Below are 18,672 nucleotides of genomic sequence, written 5' to 3'. Positions count from 1 at the left end.
ACAGCCAAAACAAAAAATGACCACAATTTGTCCTGACTTTGTTTATTGCTTTTAATCTTAATTATTAAAACTTCATAAACATGCGAATGACAATATACTTACTGAACAATATTCATCCATTTTCATAACCACTTATTCCCTTGAGGGTCGCGGAGGGGCTGGAGCCTATCCCAGCTGACATTGGGTGAGAGTCACCAGTTAACCTGCATGTCTTTGGACTGTGGGAGGAAGGCGGGACAAGGACGAAAGTTAAGGCAGCGAATGAAAGTGGGGCAGGTGGGAGGGGTGGTGGATGTGTCTAACAAACACCAACCTTCACCCGAGACTCCAAAGTCGTTGAAACCCGGTGCTTGGGCAGTGACTTGCGCACACTGACGAAAAAAGCTAACATTGGCAAGAACTGTGGTCACAGGTACAGTTTAATAGCGCTTGGCGGCGTCAGGGTGAAACATGGCAGGACAAGAATAAAAGTTAAGTGGTCGATGGGTCCAACAAACACTGGCCTTGACCCAGGAGAGCGCTGTTAGCATCCCATAAGAGTCTAAAGCCAAACCCTGTTCTTTTTACCTAAACCGAACTGTGTGCTTTTTTTGTTGGTGAAGGAAAAAAAAAATTCAATTCACAGTGTTGTACCAACGTAGTGTGTTTATTTTGAAAGAGACTGTATGAGAAAGTTAAATTTCCTGTGAAAATGGAAGTGTATTTGAAAAATGACAATGCATATAACAGGCAGAACTTGACACGGTGTCCCAGAACGTCAACAACCAACTCACCCAGGGTACCTTGCACATCGTATGTGGACGTGGAAAGTCCATGACCAAGCACATCAATACAGTATGTGACAAGGTCAGAGTGAGAATGTGTTGGTGTTACTGATAATGTCTGTCCTGCATACATGTAAAAAATAAATAAGTGCAAAATATTATTATAGTGGTGGGTATTTGCAAGCATAACTCAAACTCTTATAGCAAAGGAAGATACAGCACTGAGGATGATCAGCACTGAGCTCAGGCATTGTCATGCACAGTTGATTCATCTGTTGCTTTGTATTTTGATAGCGGAGTATGTGGGTGCTTCAGTGTGAGGTGTGACAGTGCTACAGTCTGTGTGTTTGTTGAAGCTAACAGTGGAGTAGAAGAGGCCCTCGGGTTGGATCTGAGGCTCGGATGAAACGGCCACATTGGAGTAAATATTGCTGGTATCTTGGTGCTGAGTGGTTGATGAGCCGTTAGTCCTGCTGTCTGTGTCTTGATCCTTATTGGCTGTTAAAGAGGAAGTAGTGATGTTCTGTCCATTCTGTTTATGAATAGTTACTGTTGCATAGGCCACATCATGGTCCTTTCCTGAATAGAGAGTGATGATACAGTGACAAGTTTTAGATTGCTGTGAAATGAAAACCACACTTTTTACTTTCACTTCCTGAAATATTTTTTTTCTTTCCGGTGCCACAATGCTACATTTAGCATAGCCAAAAAAAACCAAACAAACAGTAACTTGCTGCCAGGAAAAGAGGAAGGACAGACATGTTTGCAAAACAGACTAAAACAAAAAAATACAATATGGAAAATGGTATTGCTGTCTTGTTGCTTGCTGCTCACTTACATATTAGCTACCACTTTATACTTTAAAAGTGTTAATACATGTTAAAGGCAGTACTAATAGAGAACGTGAGGTTCAGGTCATGCTGTGTTCAATGACTGGATGGGGGCGCCATCTTGTGAGGACTGCGTGTGCCACGGTGGTCAGGCAACAGTTTTCGGACCTACTAATCACAATTAACAACATTGAATCCATTTGACTTGACAGCCCAGGGCTGGATCACAGACCCTGATGCACTGCCTCCACTAACATACCTGGATATTGTCATCTGTCTTGTTTCTGGACTGTGTGCATACACTTTGGTAAAAGTAGTAACAGAGAACATACCTCATAGATGGCGCCCCCATTTCACAAGGCATGATGTACCTTCAAATTTTCTAGACTATTGTTGGTGTCATAGATGGTTGCTAAATTGTTGCTGAGGTATTACTTGTTTTTTTCCAATGCAGTGGCCAGTCTGCTGTGGTTTTCAGTGTGTAAGAGCAGTTACTACAGGTTGTAGGAAGCGGTGGTTGCTATGTGGTAGCTATTTGGTTGCTAACTGGTTGGGTATTACAAAAGATGCTGGGTAGTTGCACTGATGTAATAAGAGAGGTAGCTACAGTGCTACCACTCAGCTGTGTTGCCAGTTTGTCCCAGTGGCCACTCATGTTGTTGCAACAAAAATAATCCACTTAGGTCCAAAAAGCATTTCCCCTGGAGACCGCCATTATGAAACGCCATTTGTAAAACACCATTGAAAGGACAAACTGCAAACAAGTTCAGTTATGACTTTTTATTTTATGAATTTTTAATCCATCAAGGTATATATTTGTAAAACTTTTCCAGTAGTGATACATTGGTCACGTTTTTTTAACCCGCAGCCACCTAAGGGGCAATCTGCACCACCCAACCCACAAGAATATGTGGTAATTAACCAACTGAACTCGACTTAACCAAACCACCAGCTTTATGCATTATAGTGAAGACCAAGATAACAACAGAGACAAGGACTGAGTGCTGCAGTGCTCTCTGAGGTTCTGACAACAAGCAGATAATGTAGTCTGTGAATGTGTCATCAGACAACAACCTGCCTCAATCTCCCCACACCTTACTTTTTGGGCCCATTTTGTATGCAACCTTAGCATTGCCTTTTCTCTGATTGATATGTCAGCCATATCAGCGGTAGCCTCTTCTTTCTGACCCCCTCCCAAAAAACACTGCAGTATAGTCCTGGTTAGATATATCACAGTAGCTGCTTGCTTTCTAACCAAAAGAAAACTTAAACTAATTGTTCCTGGAATAATGTGTTTAAAAACCAGTTATATTACTACCTAAAACTGACCTCTACACCTGACAGGGTGCACTGAGCTTTACCTGACCTACAATGCTTTTCTGTATAAGAACAATGAGATTTGTATTCATTGAAAATTATAGCTTCTTTTCATGTTTTCCAAGAGAGAACAAGCAGGAAGTGAGTTCAAAGGATTATAAAGTTCCATCTGCAACTCTGGCACAAACTGGACCGTACGTAAATTCAGATCACTGTCAGAATGTATTGTTCGGTTATCCAGATCACCGCACTCTCCGAATGGCAGAGCGCTCTCTTGGCGACAGAGCAGCAGAGCGCCAGTGAAGTGAATGTGCGATTAACTTAACAGTTCATTACTTTATATAGAAATTTAACAATTTATTTCTTCGACTAACACGGTTCTCATTTTAGTGTAGAGCGTCAGACTGAATTTATAAACGCACCATGTCAGGTCACTCACTCTCCGGGACCGCGAGTGTTACTTGAATAAGAAAAACATAACCTCCTTGGCGGAGGTAAAAACACTGACTAGCGGGCCCAGACTGGCCAACCCTTATGCTCTCACTCAGTGACTTGAAAGGTTTGCTGAAGGTGGGATGGCTGGCTTTGTGGTTGATTATTATGCCAACTTACAAAGGAGGACGACACTTGGTCCACTTTGTTTTGCTATTGGAGCTAATGCTAGCTAGTGCGCTAAAAAGTTAGCATTACGGAGAAATCCAATGGCAGTTGGTATGTGATGAAATTTAAGTGTTTGTGTTCAATATTTTAAGACTCCTATGTAGCCTCCAGCTGTGTGGTGGCGAGTCGTGTTTTGCCTCCAGCTAACAAACTGACATCATATGTTTTCTACCATGTGTCTTTTACCCTGCCATCATATTCTGAAACTACTATGAAATTAGTCTGTTAGCATTATACCTGAAGATGCACTGGTGTCTCTCTTTCGATGTCTGAAGAACATCAGAAGGACAATTGCAAGGGCCAGCACAATCACCCCGAGACTTGCTCCAACGTACATCAGTATCTCTGAAAAAGAGACAACATCACATCTCAGTGACAATATACCACTCAGGATTTATCTCACACACGTACAAATCAACACACAACCAGACAGGTGCTTACTAGAGGATGAAGCATTTGATTGAGCCAAGGCATCGCCAGGGTTTCCTGAGAGAAAAAAACCAAAGAATTATGTCGATTTTGTTCTCTGGACCTCAGCCACATTTTATCTGCTGTTTCAGTGTCTTTTTTTTCCCCCTGTTGCAAAAAGGAGAAGATCAGTGTGAGACAGACTGTGTTGTGAAATAATGGCCATTTTCTAGTGAAAAGGAAATGGAGCAAAGGTCTTTATTCTTTAAGTGATGATAAATAGTAACGCCATAAAAGCTACTGACACACAACACTGAATTAACTCACCCTTTTTGATTATGAGGACTACTTCATTGTATGTGTCAACACCAGTTCTCTCTATTCCACACCAGTAAGTTCCTGCGTCTTTCTCCGTCAGACTAGAGATGGTCACATAAAATGTGTTTCCACTATCATTAATACTGTATCTCCCATTAGAAGCTTTCTTATTTTTTCTGCTACTTATTAGGATGTCTTCATATCCACACGCTCCCTTGCAGAAATATTTGACGTTGGAGGACGCGTAAGAGTGAGAGCATGTTATTGTGACCTCTCGTCCCAGCACTCCTGTTACTGACTCAGCTTCAGTCTCCCATAACCCTGCACAAAACACACAGACAGCAACAGAGATCAGACATTCAGTCAGTTTGCAAACAGCTGTTGAACCTTAGCAGTGACACTGTATAATACCAACCAAATAGACCTATCTTGTTCTTTAAAGCAGTGGTTTCCAAACTTTTGCTTTCTGGCCGCCCCTGACACAGGTTGTCTTATGAGTTGTAGGCAGTTTATTCTGTTTTGATTGTTTCATCTGAATCATTTTTAGAGGCCTAAAGAGGTAAAACTATACGGATAAACAGATGTAAGAGAAATCAATTTTTTGTGTTGTACATTTTGTATTTTTCTAAACCCGGGTAATCATTTCCGAAAAACTGCTCTGAAGGTGCACTCCAGGGGTGCCCCCTGTAATTCTATTGAATTTCCCCAATTCAATCATGCTGTTGAAATTTATATACAAGTTGATAACTGCGTCAATACTTGAGTTAAGGAACTGCATACTGATGCGCTCTGGTTTCTTGTTTGAATGTGTTATGTGTTATTCAAATAGACTAAATGTCCCATTTTCCTTTAATTTTGAGCTTTAATTTGAAGGAGTAAGCCTCCTTTCATTGTAAGGAACAACACATTTACCAAGAACAAGCCTTCTTAAGTTTAAGGAAGATTCGTAGGTACCTATATACCCCCCCTGTTTTGACAGCCTCATCAGTAAAGTTAACCCTCATTTGAAAAACAGCGGTGCAGTTTTTCTATTTGAGATGAAATTGTCCTTCCCCTTTTACAACAAACAACTCTTACTGACAAATCTCAAATAAGTCTTCCCCATTCACTCAAAGTATTTTAAAAGTGAATTTAAAAAGCAAAAACTTCCACCTGAGAATGCTCACAGCCACAAAAACGCCAAACATTAACACAGAGGCAGAGACAGCTTGACAAAAGAATGAATCTCCATTAACATACCTCCCACAAGAAAGACCAAAATTATGAAAATCATCTTCATGTTGTTCAGACTTGATTCGTCTTTTACTTTCCTTTGCCTTTTCTCATCTCACACTTGTCTCAGGTCTATGCAATAGACTCTACATGAATGAAAACTCTGCTTGTGTGATAGGTTCCTCTTTGTTTTTGCACTTCCTAATTTTAGCCAGCTTCCTCTCTCTAAATCTCTATACCAAACCACTTTGACCATATGTGAAGCATACCAAAACATCTCTCCCATCTTCTGTCTGTCTCTTAGTGAATGTTAAGAGATCAATAAGGCCATTCAATAATTGACACAAGGACACCCTCTGATAATATCACTTGGTTTATTTTAATGAAATATATCAGAAAGCAGCGTGAGACAGTAGGTAACACATGCAGTCAGCTCTTCTTTGCGGATTTTGTCAACTCAAGAGAGTCCTCCTCAGACTGTGAAAACCAAACACAGCAACAATTAACACTATAGCAACTTGACTTAAGATCCTTAATCACGAACTTTTGAATGAGCTTGGCTTAAATTCACTATTCATTACAACCTGGGACTTAGTGTTGCCTCATATCACATAACGCATATCTCATCAGGTTAATAGGTGAGATCTGGGAACATGGCAACAAGAAAACAAAGGTTAGCTGTAAAGTTACAGACTTTCTGTAGGTTGTAATTAACCTGGAATTATCTATCCATCAACAGTCAATCAGCTCTTTGACTCCCACATTGACTCCATCTTTAGGATCGTTGTTTCCATGAAGACTGTGATAGACGTGCTCCTCAAACTGGCTGAGATCCAGGTGCTGGTACTGGCAGATTTGCTTTGGTACATCCACATCAACATATTCACCAAGGCCGAGAGTGACGGTGGACTCCCGATTCTTAGGCGGAAAGTGGGACCAGAGGTCAGGAGGTGGTGATGGTAAAGCTGAAAGATCAGCGCAGTCTACAGACGAACAGCTGCAGCGTAATTCAGGATCAGTTCTCACACCAGGCATCATTGTCTCGTAGTCAGATGACATCTGTGGGTGTGAAAAGAAACCTGCTGAGATTGAACTGCTTCCTACCACTATGTTATTCAGTGTGGTATTTTCAGTAAGTAAACAAGACAGACTGTATTCAAAACCACCTACTACTGCATAGTGTCTTTGTTCAGCAGTACAGCTGAGGCTGATGGGAATGTCATTAGTATTGCAGGTATTTAGTCTTTAACCAAAGTTCAGTCTGGAATACTTCAGTCAAAGAAAATTTTATTTCCATTTGCAGTATTATATTTGGCCCCTCTGCCTTTCCTCAGGCCTACGCAGAAAGCCTCTTCCACGCGCCTACGTGGAAAGTATAAGGCGGAGAGAGCACACGTCCGTGCCCTTCCACGCGCCTGTGTGGAAAGACATAAGGCAGGGAGAGCACACCGCTCTGCCCTTCCATGTGCCTACATGGAAAGCCTAAGGCAGAGAGAGCAGCAGCAAAGATCCCCAGGAACAGAAGAGAGCAGCATCAATGACAAACAGAAATGACTCTGATAAGTCAGACACAACATGAAAAGGAGGAGCTGGGGTGGAGGCAGGTTGTGAAGCAGCTTGCAGAGGAAGCAGCAACAGTAGGCAGGCCAGAGCAGTTTAAATAGGGCGCCCTGAATGAGATTGCCAACTGGTTGCATAGAAAAGAATCATGTGGTCCATCAGCTGACTCCCTTCCATCAATCAACCGCTTCATCACTTGATTGGCTATTTGAGATCAGATGATGTAGCTGGGTGTGAGCTGAGCTTGATATTGTGTCCTGACTAAACTAATACTATGCTCAATTATTGGACAATAGAACAATTAGAGGGTCATCAAACCAAGTACATTTCATCCCAATGAGAACATGACGTTGGACCAAAATTTCTGCCCATCCATTCACTTGTTACTGAGAAATTTCCATTTGGACAAAAGTGGTGGACCGACCAGTGTTGCCATTCTGAAAGCAATGCTCCTAGCGTGGCTAAAAGTTTGCACAAACCTCTCCACTCTGGCGTGGGCCGGGTCTCCGTTGTTTAATAGCCAGCAGAAGACAAAGTGTAAACAGGCAGATAAACAGCATCGCTGCCATACACATCACTGCGGTCATGAACAGCGGCAGGTGGAGCTCTGCAGGAGAGAACGACAACTGAAGATCAGGATTCAGACACACACACACACACACACACACATACACACACACTGAACACTATGAATACATAGGTATATGCATATTTATATTTATACAACTCACTGTCCACTGTTTCCTTTGGAAAGATGGGTGATCCAGTTACTGGAAAGCACAAATACAAAAAAGCACATTAAATAAGTATTTTTAGAAATAAATATGCACAGAATTAACTGATGTATTGTGTAGTTTTACAAATCTTACTTACTTTGATGGGTGACATTTTCTGGAGGATTTGCTGTTGTTGAAGGGCAGCAAATAAAGCAATTAGTTTACAAAAACTTAAATGTGCATTGTAATAAATAAATGTACCTGTAGATCATATATAAATATATATATTTTTACACTTTGTCCTGGCATTTCCACAGAAGTAAGTGGTTCAGAAAAGAGGAACAGGTGTGGGAAAAGTAACTCTACTTAGTTCTTATTTACAGTAATAGCAACATTTTTAGATTGAAACCAGCAGGTGGACAGAAACTGTACAGATGTATAGCTGCAAGGCACGAATGCAGAGACCAGATGCTACTTATATGCATATGGATGGAATGTAACTGAAGACCACATATGAACATAGTGATTCTGTGCTGTGTGACACACTGTACCTCGGGAAACATTCAGTTGTATGAATCTTATATCGTCAGGGCGGAGGCTAATGTCCACCCCACACCTGTAGGTCCCGCTGTCCTCTGAGGTGAGTTTGTCCACCCTGACGATGAAGAAGGCTGCAGTGGTGTTGTCGTACAGAGAGAAACGTCCACTTCTCTGCCACTGGTCATGTTTTTCTGTCCGTATCAGTTGGGTGAAGGACATGTTGTCATCACTGTCATAGCAGAAGTACTTGGCGTTTTTCTGCCAGCTTTTCTCATAGTCACATCTGAAGTCAAATCTCTGGCCTTTCACACCCGTAACAGCTTTGATTTTGACACTGATCAGAGCTGTCAGTCAGAAAAAAGCTGTGTTAGTTGCTTCTTCATTTTATCATGTAATAAACTGCTTATTTCAAGAGAATAACATCAGCTTAAAAAATCTGAAAGCATAGCCAGCTGCCCACCTTGGATTTGTAGTAGAGTAATGAGGACAGTTGTAGTTGTTCTCCATGAGATCCAGGTTGCGCCCATCACTCACAGTTTACCTTCAGTCCACACACTCTGATTCTTCCCTGGCTGCACAATGAGGCAGCAACCTGGACTGAAGACTGTGTAGGTGTGTTCAATCTGATGCTTTCAGGTCCATGTTTTTAAACCCCTTCCTCTTTCGCTTACAAACCAGTACACACATAACTTTAAACCTATGAAAGTGAAATCACAGTGGCTCAAAAAGTGACCTTTATCGGTCTTCATAAACTAATTTTTATATAGCACATCTGGAAATCATAATACAGGTTAAATTTGATCCTTCCCTTTAAGACAATCAATCCCATCCTCCTCTGTAACCCACCTGGGTCATCACAGACTGTACTTGTGCTTGATGCCAGTGTTGCTGTCTGTTACTGTACCACTTCCTAATAAGTAGGTGTGACCAGGTTCAACAGCGGCCAAAGAGATTTTTCACAGTGTGCTACCCCAATGTCCTTATTACTGATCTATAACGCATCAATAACTGATTTATTAACATTTCAATCTTCACACATGAACATTCTTATATAAAGAACTGATCAAATTACTTTGAATGAGGTGAATGGTTTTGATCATAGTAATAAATCCACCTCACTCTGCAGTTTACAGCTCTATGGAGCGTCTTAGTGTATTTTAACTGACAGTTTTGGTTTTATAGCCCACAACTATACTATTTTCAATTACTCTGACCGCTCTCATCAGAGTTTTTTCCTGCTGCAGCAGGAAGCTGTTCCAGATTTTCTTTAATAAACCAACTGTACTTTCACAACCGAGCACTAAACAGCAGACAGTTGGTGACATGACGGAGCATTTAGCAGCTAAAGAGCCAGATATTTCCATCAGGAGTCGGTAGAGTTAAAAACAGAGTATCAGTATTCAGTGCTGTCTGCAACAATGTCTTCATTAACATGACCAGTAGGAGTCACCAAAGTCAGAAGAACCTTTGACATACTTCATATGGAGGTGTCAGCCCAAAAGTGCAGATATGTTTCGTTCAAGGTACAGACTAATCTTGTTAGTGCCACTGACTTACTGAGGGTCAAAGCTCCCTCTTCATGCTCACATGCTTTCTCTAACTGCAAACACACATTCAAATATGCATTTGCATCCTGACACAATCAGCCACAAACAGTCACATGCATGAGCACACTTGTTTGGTCCCTGGAGGACACTGCATGGACTAACGTTCATATGCTGGAGACGCAACCAAATCATAACCTTTACCCAACACCTAGTCTGGCCTTAAATAAAATCATATATCTCTATCTATCTATCTATCTATCTATCTAGATCTCTCTCTCTCTCTCTCTCTCTCTCTCTCTCTCTCTCTCTCTCTCTCTCTCTCTCTCTCTCTCTCTCTCTCACACACACACACACACACACACACACACACAGACAGTGTTACCAGCTCACCCTTTTTCCCTTGTGGCTAACCTCCGAGTGTGTGACATGTGCTTCGGTGTGTGGAGGGAAACACTTTTCTCGGGGTGTCATGGTGAAGACGGCAGGCGGCAAAGACTCATGATAGTCAGCAGAATTAAGTGTCTATATAAGCTCAGGGCTACTGTGTGACCTCATGAGAAGCCATGTTTGTTGTTTTGCAGTGAAGACTGCAATAAAGCCATTGCTGGTGAACAGCACCCAAACGCCTCGCCATCCTTCCTTCAGCGGAGTGGTCCGGACTGCTAGAAGCTAGTTACCAGCTATTAACGAGCCAAGCTAATTTAATATTAATAAGCCAACGTGTTCCCAACTATGGTTCGGAGCTGTCACTGAAAGAGGTAACAGCACACACACACACACACACACACACACACACACACACACACACACACACACACACACACCCACACACACACACACACAGGGTGGAGACAATCAAAGGAACACTTGTACACTATGGTGGCCCACAGAGCCAAAACATTATATGTATCTTAAAAAAAAGAAGAAAGAAAGGAGACACCAGATATTTGTTTTACCACATAAAAATACATCTTTAATACTATTTTAAATTTTGCAAGAAATATAAAACGGAGGTAAAAGCTAAGTTACCCATCCCCTGTAACTGAAAAATGCTTCAGTGTCACTGCAGTTGTAACTGAGTTTGCGAAATTCACAAATAAGGCAGTAGTTAAATCTAACCTTAAAGAAAAAACATACATTTGTAATTAGCCTAGCTTAGCAGAGTGGCGGTAACTGCTTCCTCTGCAGTCTCTGACCCCCGGTGGAATTCACATGGTTACACCTCCAAATCATGTATTTAAATGTCATTAAAGACTAACTGTTGTTAAAGTGGCTTGTTAGTTTAAGTGAAAAAGAAAGCAGAAAAATGAGGAGATATTTTGTTTGAAGATGTTGCTTTTCTCTGCACCCTTCAGTATCTGAATGTATTTTTAATGTTAAGTCTGTGACAATGATTAAAAATCGGCCTAAAAGGCATAAAGTTAAGGATTTACACAACCAGGTCTCACTCCGACCTCGTCACATATTGGCATTTTGGCATGGACTTTCCACATCCACATACAACTTGCAAGGCACCCTGGATGTGTTGGTTGTTGACATTCTGGGACACCGTGTCAAGTTCTGCCTGTTACATGCATTGTCTTCTTTCAAAATACACTTCTGTTTTCACAGGAAGTTTACTATTTACATACAGTCTCTTTCAAAATAAACTCACTACGTGGTACAACAGTGTGAATTGACTTTTTTTTCCCTTCAACAACAAACGCACATGGTTGGGTTTAAGCAACAAAAGGAAGTGGTTAGGTTTAGGTAAAAGGAACAGGGTTTGGCTTTAGGATCTTACAGGATGCAAGCACTGCTCTCCTGGTTGAAAGTCGATATTTGTTGGACCCACCCTCGCTGACTTAACTTTTGTCCTTATCTCGTCACGTTTCCCCCTGAAAAACCTTTAAACCTCAAACCCTCTTTTTCTTAATTTCACTATTTCTGTAATTACTGCTTTCTGCCATTATCAGGTGCTGTGTGTGTAATTGCAGTGTAATATGTACCACTCCTGTGAAGCTTACAAGCATAAATTGTTGTTAAGGTTATGTCATAGAGGTTTATTTTATGCATACTGTGCACAAAGGCCATGCAAAAACACAGTGACGTTTCAGTTAAAATCCTTAGACTCAGCTCTCTCAACAACAGCAGTTGAAGCAAATAGTTAACATTTTAAGCCTCTCACAAACGCAGTATAATACAGGACTGTAGTATCAGATTTTATTACAGTGATCTATCTGACTTTGGACGGTCATCACCTCTACCTTTCCTTCAAATCAAGTATGATCAAGTGAAGCAAAACACATCTTCATAGTATATAAAGTAACTCAGTGAAGCTAGGAGACTGTATTCGTTTGTCTCTCTGTAGCTACACAGACACATAATGAATCCAATCAGTGCAAAGACAGGAGCTGTCTACGTCCCTCAGCATATTTGTAAAGGACAGAAATGTAGTTTAAAGTGAAATATGATTGTTGGTTATGACTGGAGAAGGTGCAGCTCAGTTCTCTGTTGATGTCCAGTCACACCTTTGACAGTAACTCACACTGTTCCTGATAAATCCAAACCAAACCAGAGTGATGTGGGCCTCACTTCTGTGGAATCCCTGCGAGATCTGGAGTGAAAAGCTGATGCCTTGCTTGTACTGCTGCTTGTAGTTGCTGTAGGTTTAAGACAACCTTGAACAGTTCTTTCAGATGAAGGGGGCAAAGGGTTGATGTAGATCTTAGAGCTGGCTTCACGCTTGTCTCTGTTGTTTGCAGCTGAACATCTTGAATGTGCAGTGCCTTTGGAGCAGCAGATGTTTTCATAGATATGATGGGGTGTATTGCTTTCGTCTGCTGTGGTCGCAGATGTTGGTGGATCCTGCTTTGGGTGGTGAGTACAAGAGAGCTTCTCAGATATTTTTTTTATCGACAGAACCTCCCCGCCAATGTCATCGTACTCGCAGTCATCCTGTTGAAGTGGCAGATGAAAAAAATAAGTATATATTAAGCATATATATGTTTGACATTTTGCAGAATACTGTTTTTGGCTTTCTTGACAAGAGAAGATGGACACCACTGTTATGTCTTCAAATGTGGTTTGCATCCAAATTGCAAAAATGCTTGTTTCATGTGCTTTTGTAGTGTACAGTGTACAGTGTAGTGTATAGTGTACAAATAAAATATTTTATGACAGTATGCTTATTTCTCGCCTAGGAGCAGTGACTTTCTGAAGTCTTCCTGTCGCTAAGCTAGCCATCTCCTGGCTGTAGCTTTATAGTCATCATATAAACATGAGATTGGTATCTATCTGCTCAACTAACTCTTAGCAAGACTACAAGTAAGCATAGTTCCTAAAATTTTAAACTATTCCTTTAATGCAACACTCCTGTATCACTGGCAGGACTGTTTGGCTTTGGGTTTTGAAGCATCGTCATGCAAAAACTCCACAGATTAAAAAAAAAAAAGGAAGAATAGGACTTTTGGGAAACCCCTCTTCATACACTGACCTCTGAAACCAGGAAAGGAAACTTCATCGTCACATTTATTCAATTCGCTGTCAAAACAATCGTCATATTTCTCTAGGAAGACAGTTGTTGTGCTGTAAACTGAGCTCCAGTTTGTGTCTCATACCTCTCCTTCATCTGCACCGATGCTGTTGGAGCACACTTGTGGTTGAGGTTTTGATTTTACACTGCATTTCCACACGATAACTGCCAGCATCACGATAGTCAGTATGGCAACAACCCCAGCTGTAGCATACAGCACAATCCCTGACCAAACACAAAAGAGATGGCTCAACAATTTTTACATATCCACAAATGTGAGTCACCAGCTGATATTCATGCACCAACTGCACACAACACGGCAAACTCACCTCTGCTGATGTTCTGTGCTCCTCCATTAGTGCTGTTTGAGGCTGTAAGGTTCAAATAGAATATTATTGTAGGTTTTTCTGTCTATGATTTATATCTGATGCAAATTTAATATTTCCTCCCACCTGTTGAATGGTTTGCAGGCCTACTGGTGTCTATTCCAGATGTTAATTGTGTTGGGTTGGAAATATTCTGATAGGTCCATGTGAGCAGTTCAGGTTCAAGTGTAGGTATGACAGTCGTTGTCTCGTTTGCAACAACTGTATCTGTAACAACTGGATGGGGGACAGCTGTGGAAGAAGTATTTCAATCCTTTTACTTAACTACCAAAACAACAGTGTAAGAGATAATACTTCTGTTAAAGTACAGACGTAGTATCAGCTGAATGTACATAAAGTAGCAAATGTCAAGTACTTGTTGTACAGTAAAATCTGAGTTGAGCTGGAGCTACTTTTCAATACTCTATATAGGCTACAGTTAGTTAGTTGGGTCCAGTGGTACCCAGCTAGGGCTGGGTATCAGCATTAGGCGATTTGAAGGGGGACGAGAGGGGACAATGCCATCCTCGCTGTCCTCCCTGTTGAAAACTGACCCACTGGGTATTGATATTCAATACATTTAAGGAACTGATCAAAATATCCCAGCACCAAGTAGTACTGAGACTTCTGTAGTCAAACAATACCTGCATTCAATCCTTTTTGTACCAAGAACTAGTAAAAAAGAGTCTTTGTGTGGTTTTGCTCGCAGCCAATCCCTGCAAGCTTTCTTGAATTTAAAATGATGTGTAATTTGCTCACTACCACAGCAGCCACAGCCCTCAGGAAGTCAAGTGCTGTCTCTTTGAAGGATTTGGCAGTTTGGCCCTATTCCCAACCTAGGGGATCACAAGATGAATCTGAGGTTTATTAGATGACTACTTGCAAATTTTTGTTTTTTACTGGGATTTTTTTGTTTGTTTTTGTTTTAAATATACACTGCTCAAAAATATTAAGGTCACACTTAATGGTCACATTATAACACCGAGTCAGAAACAGACTGTCAGAAACAGACTCTGTGAGAGTGGCATTAGGGCTCGACATCCTTCAGTGAGACCTGTGCTCACAGCCCAGCACCAGGCAGCTGGATATGCCAGAGAACACCAGAATTGGCGGGTCCACCACTGGCACCCCGTTCTGTTCGCAGGTGAGAGCAGGTTCACACCGAGCACATGTGACAGGCATGAAAGAGTCTGGAGACGCTGTGGTGAATGTTACACTGCCTGTAACATCACCCAGCATGACTGGGTCAGTGATGGTCTGGGGAGACATGTCCTTGGAGGGTCGCACAGACCTCCGCGCCCAGATGTTGTCAGGAGTGCATACAGGCACGAGGGGGCCCTACACACTTCTGAGTCACATTATGAGTTGCTGTGTGCTGTGCTGTGTTCACACAAGTTGGATCAGACTGTGATTCTAGTTTTTCAAATCCAGCTCTCAGTGGGTCGATGATTTTGGTTTCCACTGACCATTGTTATGCCATTTTGCTCTCAACAAATTACATGTACATCAGTAAAGATTTTCAAAGATTTTCAACTTGAATAATTTGTTCAACAAGATCTGATGTGTGATTTCAGTGTTCCCTTATTTATTTATTCATTTTTTTGGAGCAGTGTATAAGGAGTTTTGCATCATTGAGCCTCAAACTGTTATTTAATTCAAGTCTTCTGAGCAGTTTAAAGGGGAAAGCGCTCTTTGGTAAAAGTTATGGATTTATAAAACAGTGACAAAGGGCCCCAACCAAACACTGCTTTTTTTCTTAGGTGTCACAAGCCAAAACCACTGGGAACCACTTATTATACAAAATGCATTGTATTTTATAAACGTAAACAATATTTTGTGTGGAAAATATTAATGCGTAAAGTGTCACAAGCTGTCAGATAAATGTGGAGTAAAAAGTACAATATTTCCCTCTGAAATGTAAGGAGCTAATGTATGAAGTAGGATACATACGAAGATTACAAGTACCTCAAAACTGTACTTAACAGCACCTGAATAGTTACATCCCACTACTGATGGGGAAATGTGTATTCATGATACATCTTATTCAGGGTGAGAGTGATCAAATCATGCACATACCTTCCTTAACGGTAAGTTGTACTGAAGTGTATGTATCAAAACCAGGCCTGTCCACTCCACACAAATATCTCCCCGTGTCTGACAGCTGGAGTTGACTGAAGGTCACAGTAGAGGCCCCGTCCCCAGAGTCCACCAAGGTTATCCTCTCTGCCCCTGCTCTTCCACCAGATTGTACAGTAACCAGTATATCTCTACTGCTTTTACATGGATCGTTGCAGAAGTATTTATTGTTTTTCCATGCAAGTTTGTGTGAACACCGGAACGAGACTTCTCCCCCCTCGAATCCCTCCACGTTGATCTCTGCTCCCTTGATTCCGGCAACTGCTAAAATTAAATCACGTTACAAGAGTTAAAGCATCTTTGAGCTGTTGAGGTAAATTGATGGATGTATTTCATTAACACACTTACCATATAGAAAACAGTAGAAGATAGAGACAATCTTCATTCTGATTAGTGAAGTGCCAGTTGTGTAGTATTTCGTATTCTCCCTGCAGGCCTTGTACACTGATTGAACATCCGTCTGTCTAAAAACCTAAACAGTGGTTAAATGTTTTATCATACTTTACCACTGTACATGCACGACTCCGTTCATGCAGATGAAATGACATCGAGGTAAGCTGCCACCTCTCTAACTTCTTCCTGTGGTTTTAACTGTGTGAGAGCGGAAGGCGAGGGCTGCAGATACAACCCAAGAGAACAGAAACATGCACGACGAAGCAGAAGGGAGAGGACCTGCGTCTGTGATGCATGCCCACACTTAGTTTCAGTTCTGTAATTTTCTTGTATCACTGTATGTGTAACACCTAAGTTCACCTTTCAGCTACAGGTGAACTTCAATAACAAAGCCAACAGTCAGTGTGGGTCAAAATTACATAGCAGGCTTTTATTAAACTCAGGAGCCCTAACAGCAGTAATAAAGAGTGTCTTGGGGGTTTGATCAGAAAATTTAATATCACCTGGCAGCCATTATTTATTTTGTAGAAGGTATACAGTGATTTGCACCAATCAATCACCAGTGATGCACCAATCTGTAGGCACTAGAAGTATACTATATATGGATAACCAAGACTACACACAAAACAAACCCCTTTTTCAACAGGAAAAACACCCGAACTACAAGTGACACATCAAACCTTATATCACCACAACTCAATAGGTGAATGTAGGAGGCCAACACCAACTGCAGCACAAAAACTTAAACCACACATTAATAAGTTAAGTTTACTAAAATACAGATAAAATAATGTGCAATGAGTAATATAAAACATAATATTAAAAAACGGCAATCAGCGCTTTGCCTGTGAATTGGACACAGCACATGTCAGTCTTCATCCAACCACAGGCAAACACTGTTTCATATTAAAAGGCACTCATTCCCCTGGACTGTTAGGACCCTTAACAGCTCTCAACAGCTCAGGTGCTCTCATTGTGACTGGCCAAACTTTGCCTGGGTTGTAGTGTACCCCTATGTATTGCTCAAGCAAAGTAAAAACTGAAATTCAATACATTCAATATATGAGTGTCCTACAGTAGTGAATCAAAATACACTACTACTACTACTACTACTACTGCTACTACTGCTTTTCTTCACTACTATGCTGATCAATAATTAAAATTTAGCACATGTCAAGACCAATACAGGCAGTTCAAATAGGCCAGCTCATACTGAAAAGTTACAGTAATGTAGACACACTTGTTTTTAAAAAAATTCTCCAGAATCTGCCGCTCCCCTCAGCTTTACAGAACTTTATAGTGAGTTTCAGCTCAGTAGTTGGCTGTCCAACCCACAGCTCTCACAGCCTCATTTTCAGCTGCAGCAGGCTGAAAACAGAAGGCTCTAAAAACTATTTCAATCAGGAGAGACAGAAGAATGAAGTAAGGATAATATTTTAATACAGAATACAGTGTACAGAGTAACGGATGATTTGTGCCAGACACCAGAGGGAGATATTTTGTGATTGAGGGACATCTGAGCGGCAGCAGGATAAATCCCCCCATGGAGTCCAGACACTGGTGGAGGTGGTGGCTGATGACTCTGAGGCTGCTGACTGCTGAGGCATATGAGGCTGATGGATCTGTAAAGACTAGGTGGTGATGGGGAAAGAAAGAACTACGGCAGAGAAAGAACCATATTTAAAAAGAGGAGCAGTAAGATGATATGCTGACAGAAAAGGTGTGTCTCTGTGCTTTATGTTAATCAGCTCAAAAACAGCTGATGACGCATTTGACCTACCCAGACAATGGGATCCATGTCATTGGTTCGACAGCCCATTGGTTTGACATCCCATTAGTCCGACTGTCCACGGTGCTGAACGGCTCGCGGTGGGCATATGGTGCGCCGCGACCGGCTTGAGGCGGAGCAGGCTCACAGCTTATGTGTTTGTGACTTTCTTTTTCATTTTAACTCACACCATGATCTTTTCCTGACCCTAACCAAGTGGTTTTTGTGACTAAACCTAACCAGACCTTAACCACAGGGCATCATGATGATTTCGGAACAGACTTCGTAACAATGAGTTTAATATGGTTGGACCAATGGGATGTCGAACCAATGGGCTGTCAAACTAATGGGCAGTTCCCAGACAATGACACCTAGAGATAGTGAGTAAGCATATGTGCAAGGAGTGAATGACAGGATGTGAAAGAAAACGTACAGCCTGAGCATGAAAAGTATTGTCTTCCTGACTGAACTTTCAGTAGAGCTTCGTATGTACACTACTTGCTCAGCACCAAACGGCACAAAAACAAAGTTAGCAAGCAGCTGGTGAACATAGGGGAGCATTTAGCCAGTATCTTCCCTCCTCTGGAATTGGTACAGACGAAAAGCAGAGCTAAAAGCACACTA

At 41.4% G+C, this 18,672-nt stretch overlaps 3 protein-coding genes across 4 annotated transcripts; all 3 read right to left on the bottom strand.

Moving 5' to 3' along the window:
* Positions 1-93: 93 nt before the first annotated feature.
* LOC125885622 (transmembrane domain-containing protein TMIGD3-like) lies at positions 94-5,671 on the bottom strand. Its single transcript, XM_049571296.1, is given in 6 exon segments — positions 94-1,040; positions 1,042-1,343; positions 3,809-3,916; positions 4,013-4,057; positions 4,307-4,618; positions 5,537-5,671. Coding segments are annotated over 6 exon segments (840 nt in total). The 5' UTR covers positions 5,577-5,671; the 3' UTR covers positions 94-1,007.
* A 190-nt stretch (positions 5,672-5,861) lies between these two features.
* Positions 5,862-8,911, bottom strand: LOC125885788 (uncharacterized). The gene is made up of 6 exons (XM_049571565.1): positions 8,786-8,911; positions 8,337-8,669; positions 7,943-7,972; positions 7,801-7,839; positions 7,549-7,676; positions 5,862-6,568 (listed from the first exon to the last, which is right to left on the bottom strand). Exons 1-6 carry the CDS (start codon positions 8,850-8,852, stop codon positions 6,242-6,244), a joined length of 924 nt encoding a protein of 307 aa, XP_049427522.1. The 5' UTR covers positions 8,853-8,911; the 3' UTR covers positions 5,862-6,241.
* Positions 8,912-10,891: 1,980 nt separating this feature from the next.
* On the bottom strand, positions 10,892-16,456 carry LOC125885701 (CMRF35-like molecule 8). 2 transcript variants are annotated; one of them, XM_049571420.1, is made up of 6 exons: positions 16,236-16,456; positions 15,828-16,151; positions 13,839-14,003; positions 13,716-13,757; positions 13,472-13,611; positions 10,892-12,809 (listed from the first exon to the last, which is right to left on the bottom strand). In XM_049571420.1, exons 1-6 carry the CDS (start codon positions 16,270-16,272, stop codon positions 12,396-12,398), a joined length of 1,122 nt encoding a protein of 373 aa, XP_049427377.1. In that variant the 5' UTR covers positions 16,273-16,456; the 3' UTR covers positions 10,892-12,395. The 2 variants fall into 2 exon arrangements, with proteins under 2 accessions (XP_049427377.1, XP_049427378.1); XM_049571421.1 differs by having other exon boundaries at positions 15,828-16,148.
* Between the last annotated feature and the right edge of the window lie 2,216 nt (positions 16,457-18,672).

Source organism: Epinephelus fuscoguttatus, linkage group LG3 (genome assembly GCF_011397635.1).
Source record: "Epinephelus fuscoguttatus linkage group LG3, E.fuscoguttatus.final_Chr_v1".
In the NCBI taxonomy this organism is placed as follows: domain Eukaryota; kingdom Metazoa; phylum Chordata; class Actinopteri; order Perciformes; family Serranidae; genus Epinephelus; species Epinephelus fuscoguttatus.
The sequence above is the reverse complement of the archived record's forward strand: the minus strand, read 5'-3'. Positions and strand labels throughout refer to the sequence as shown.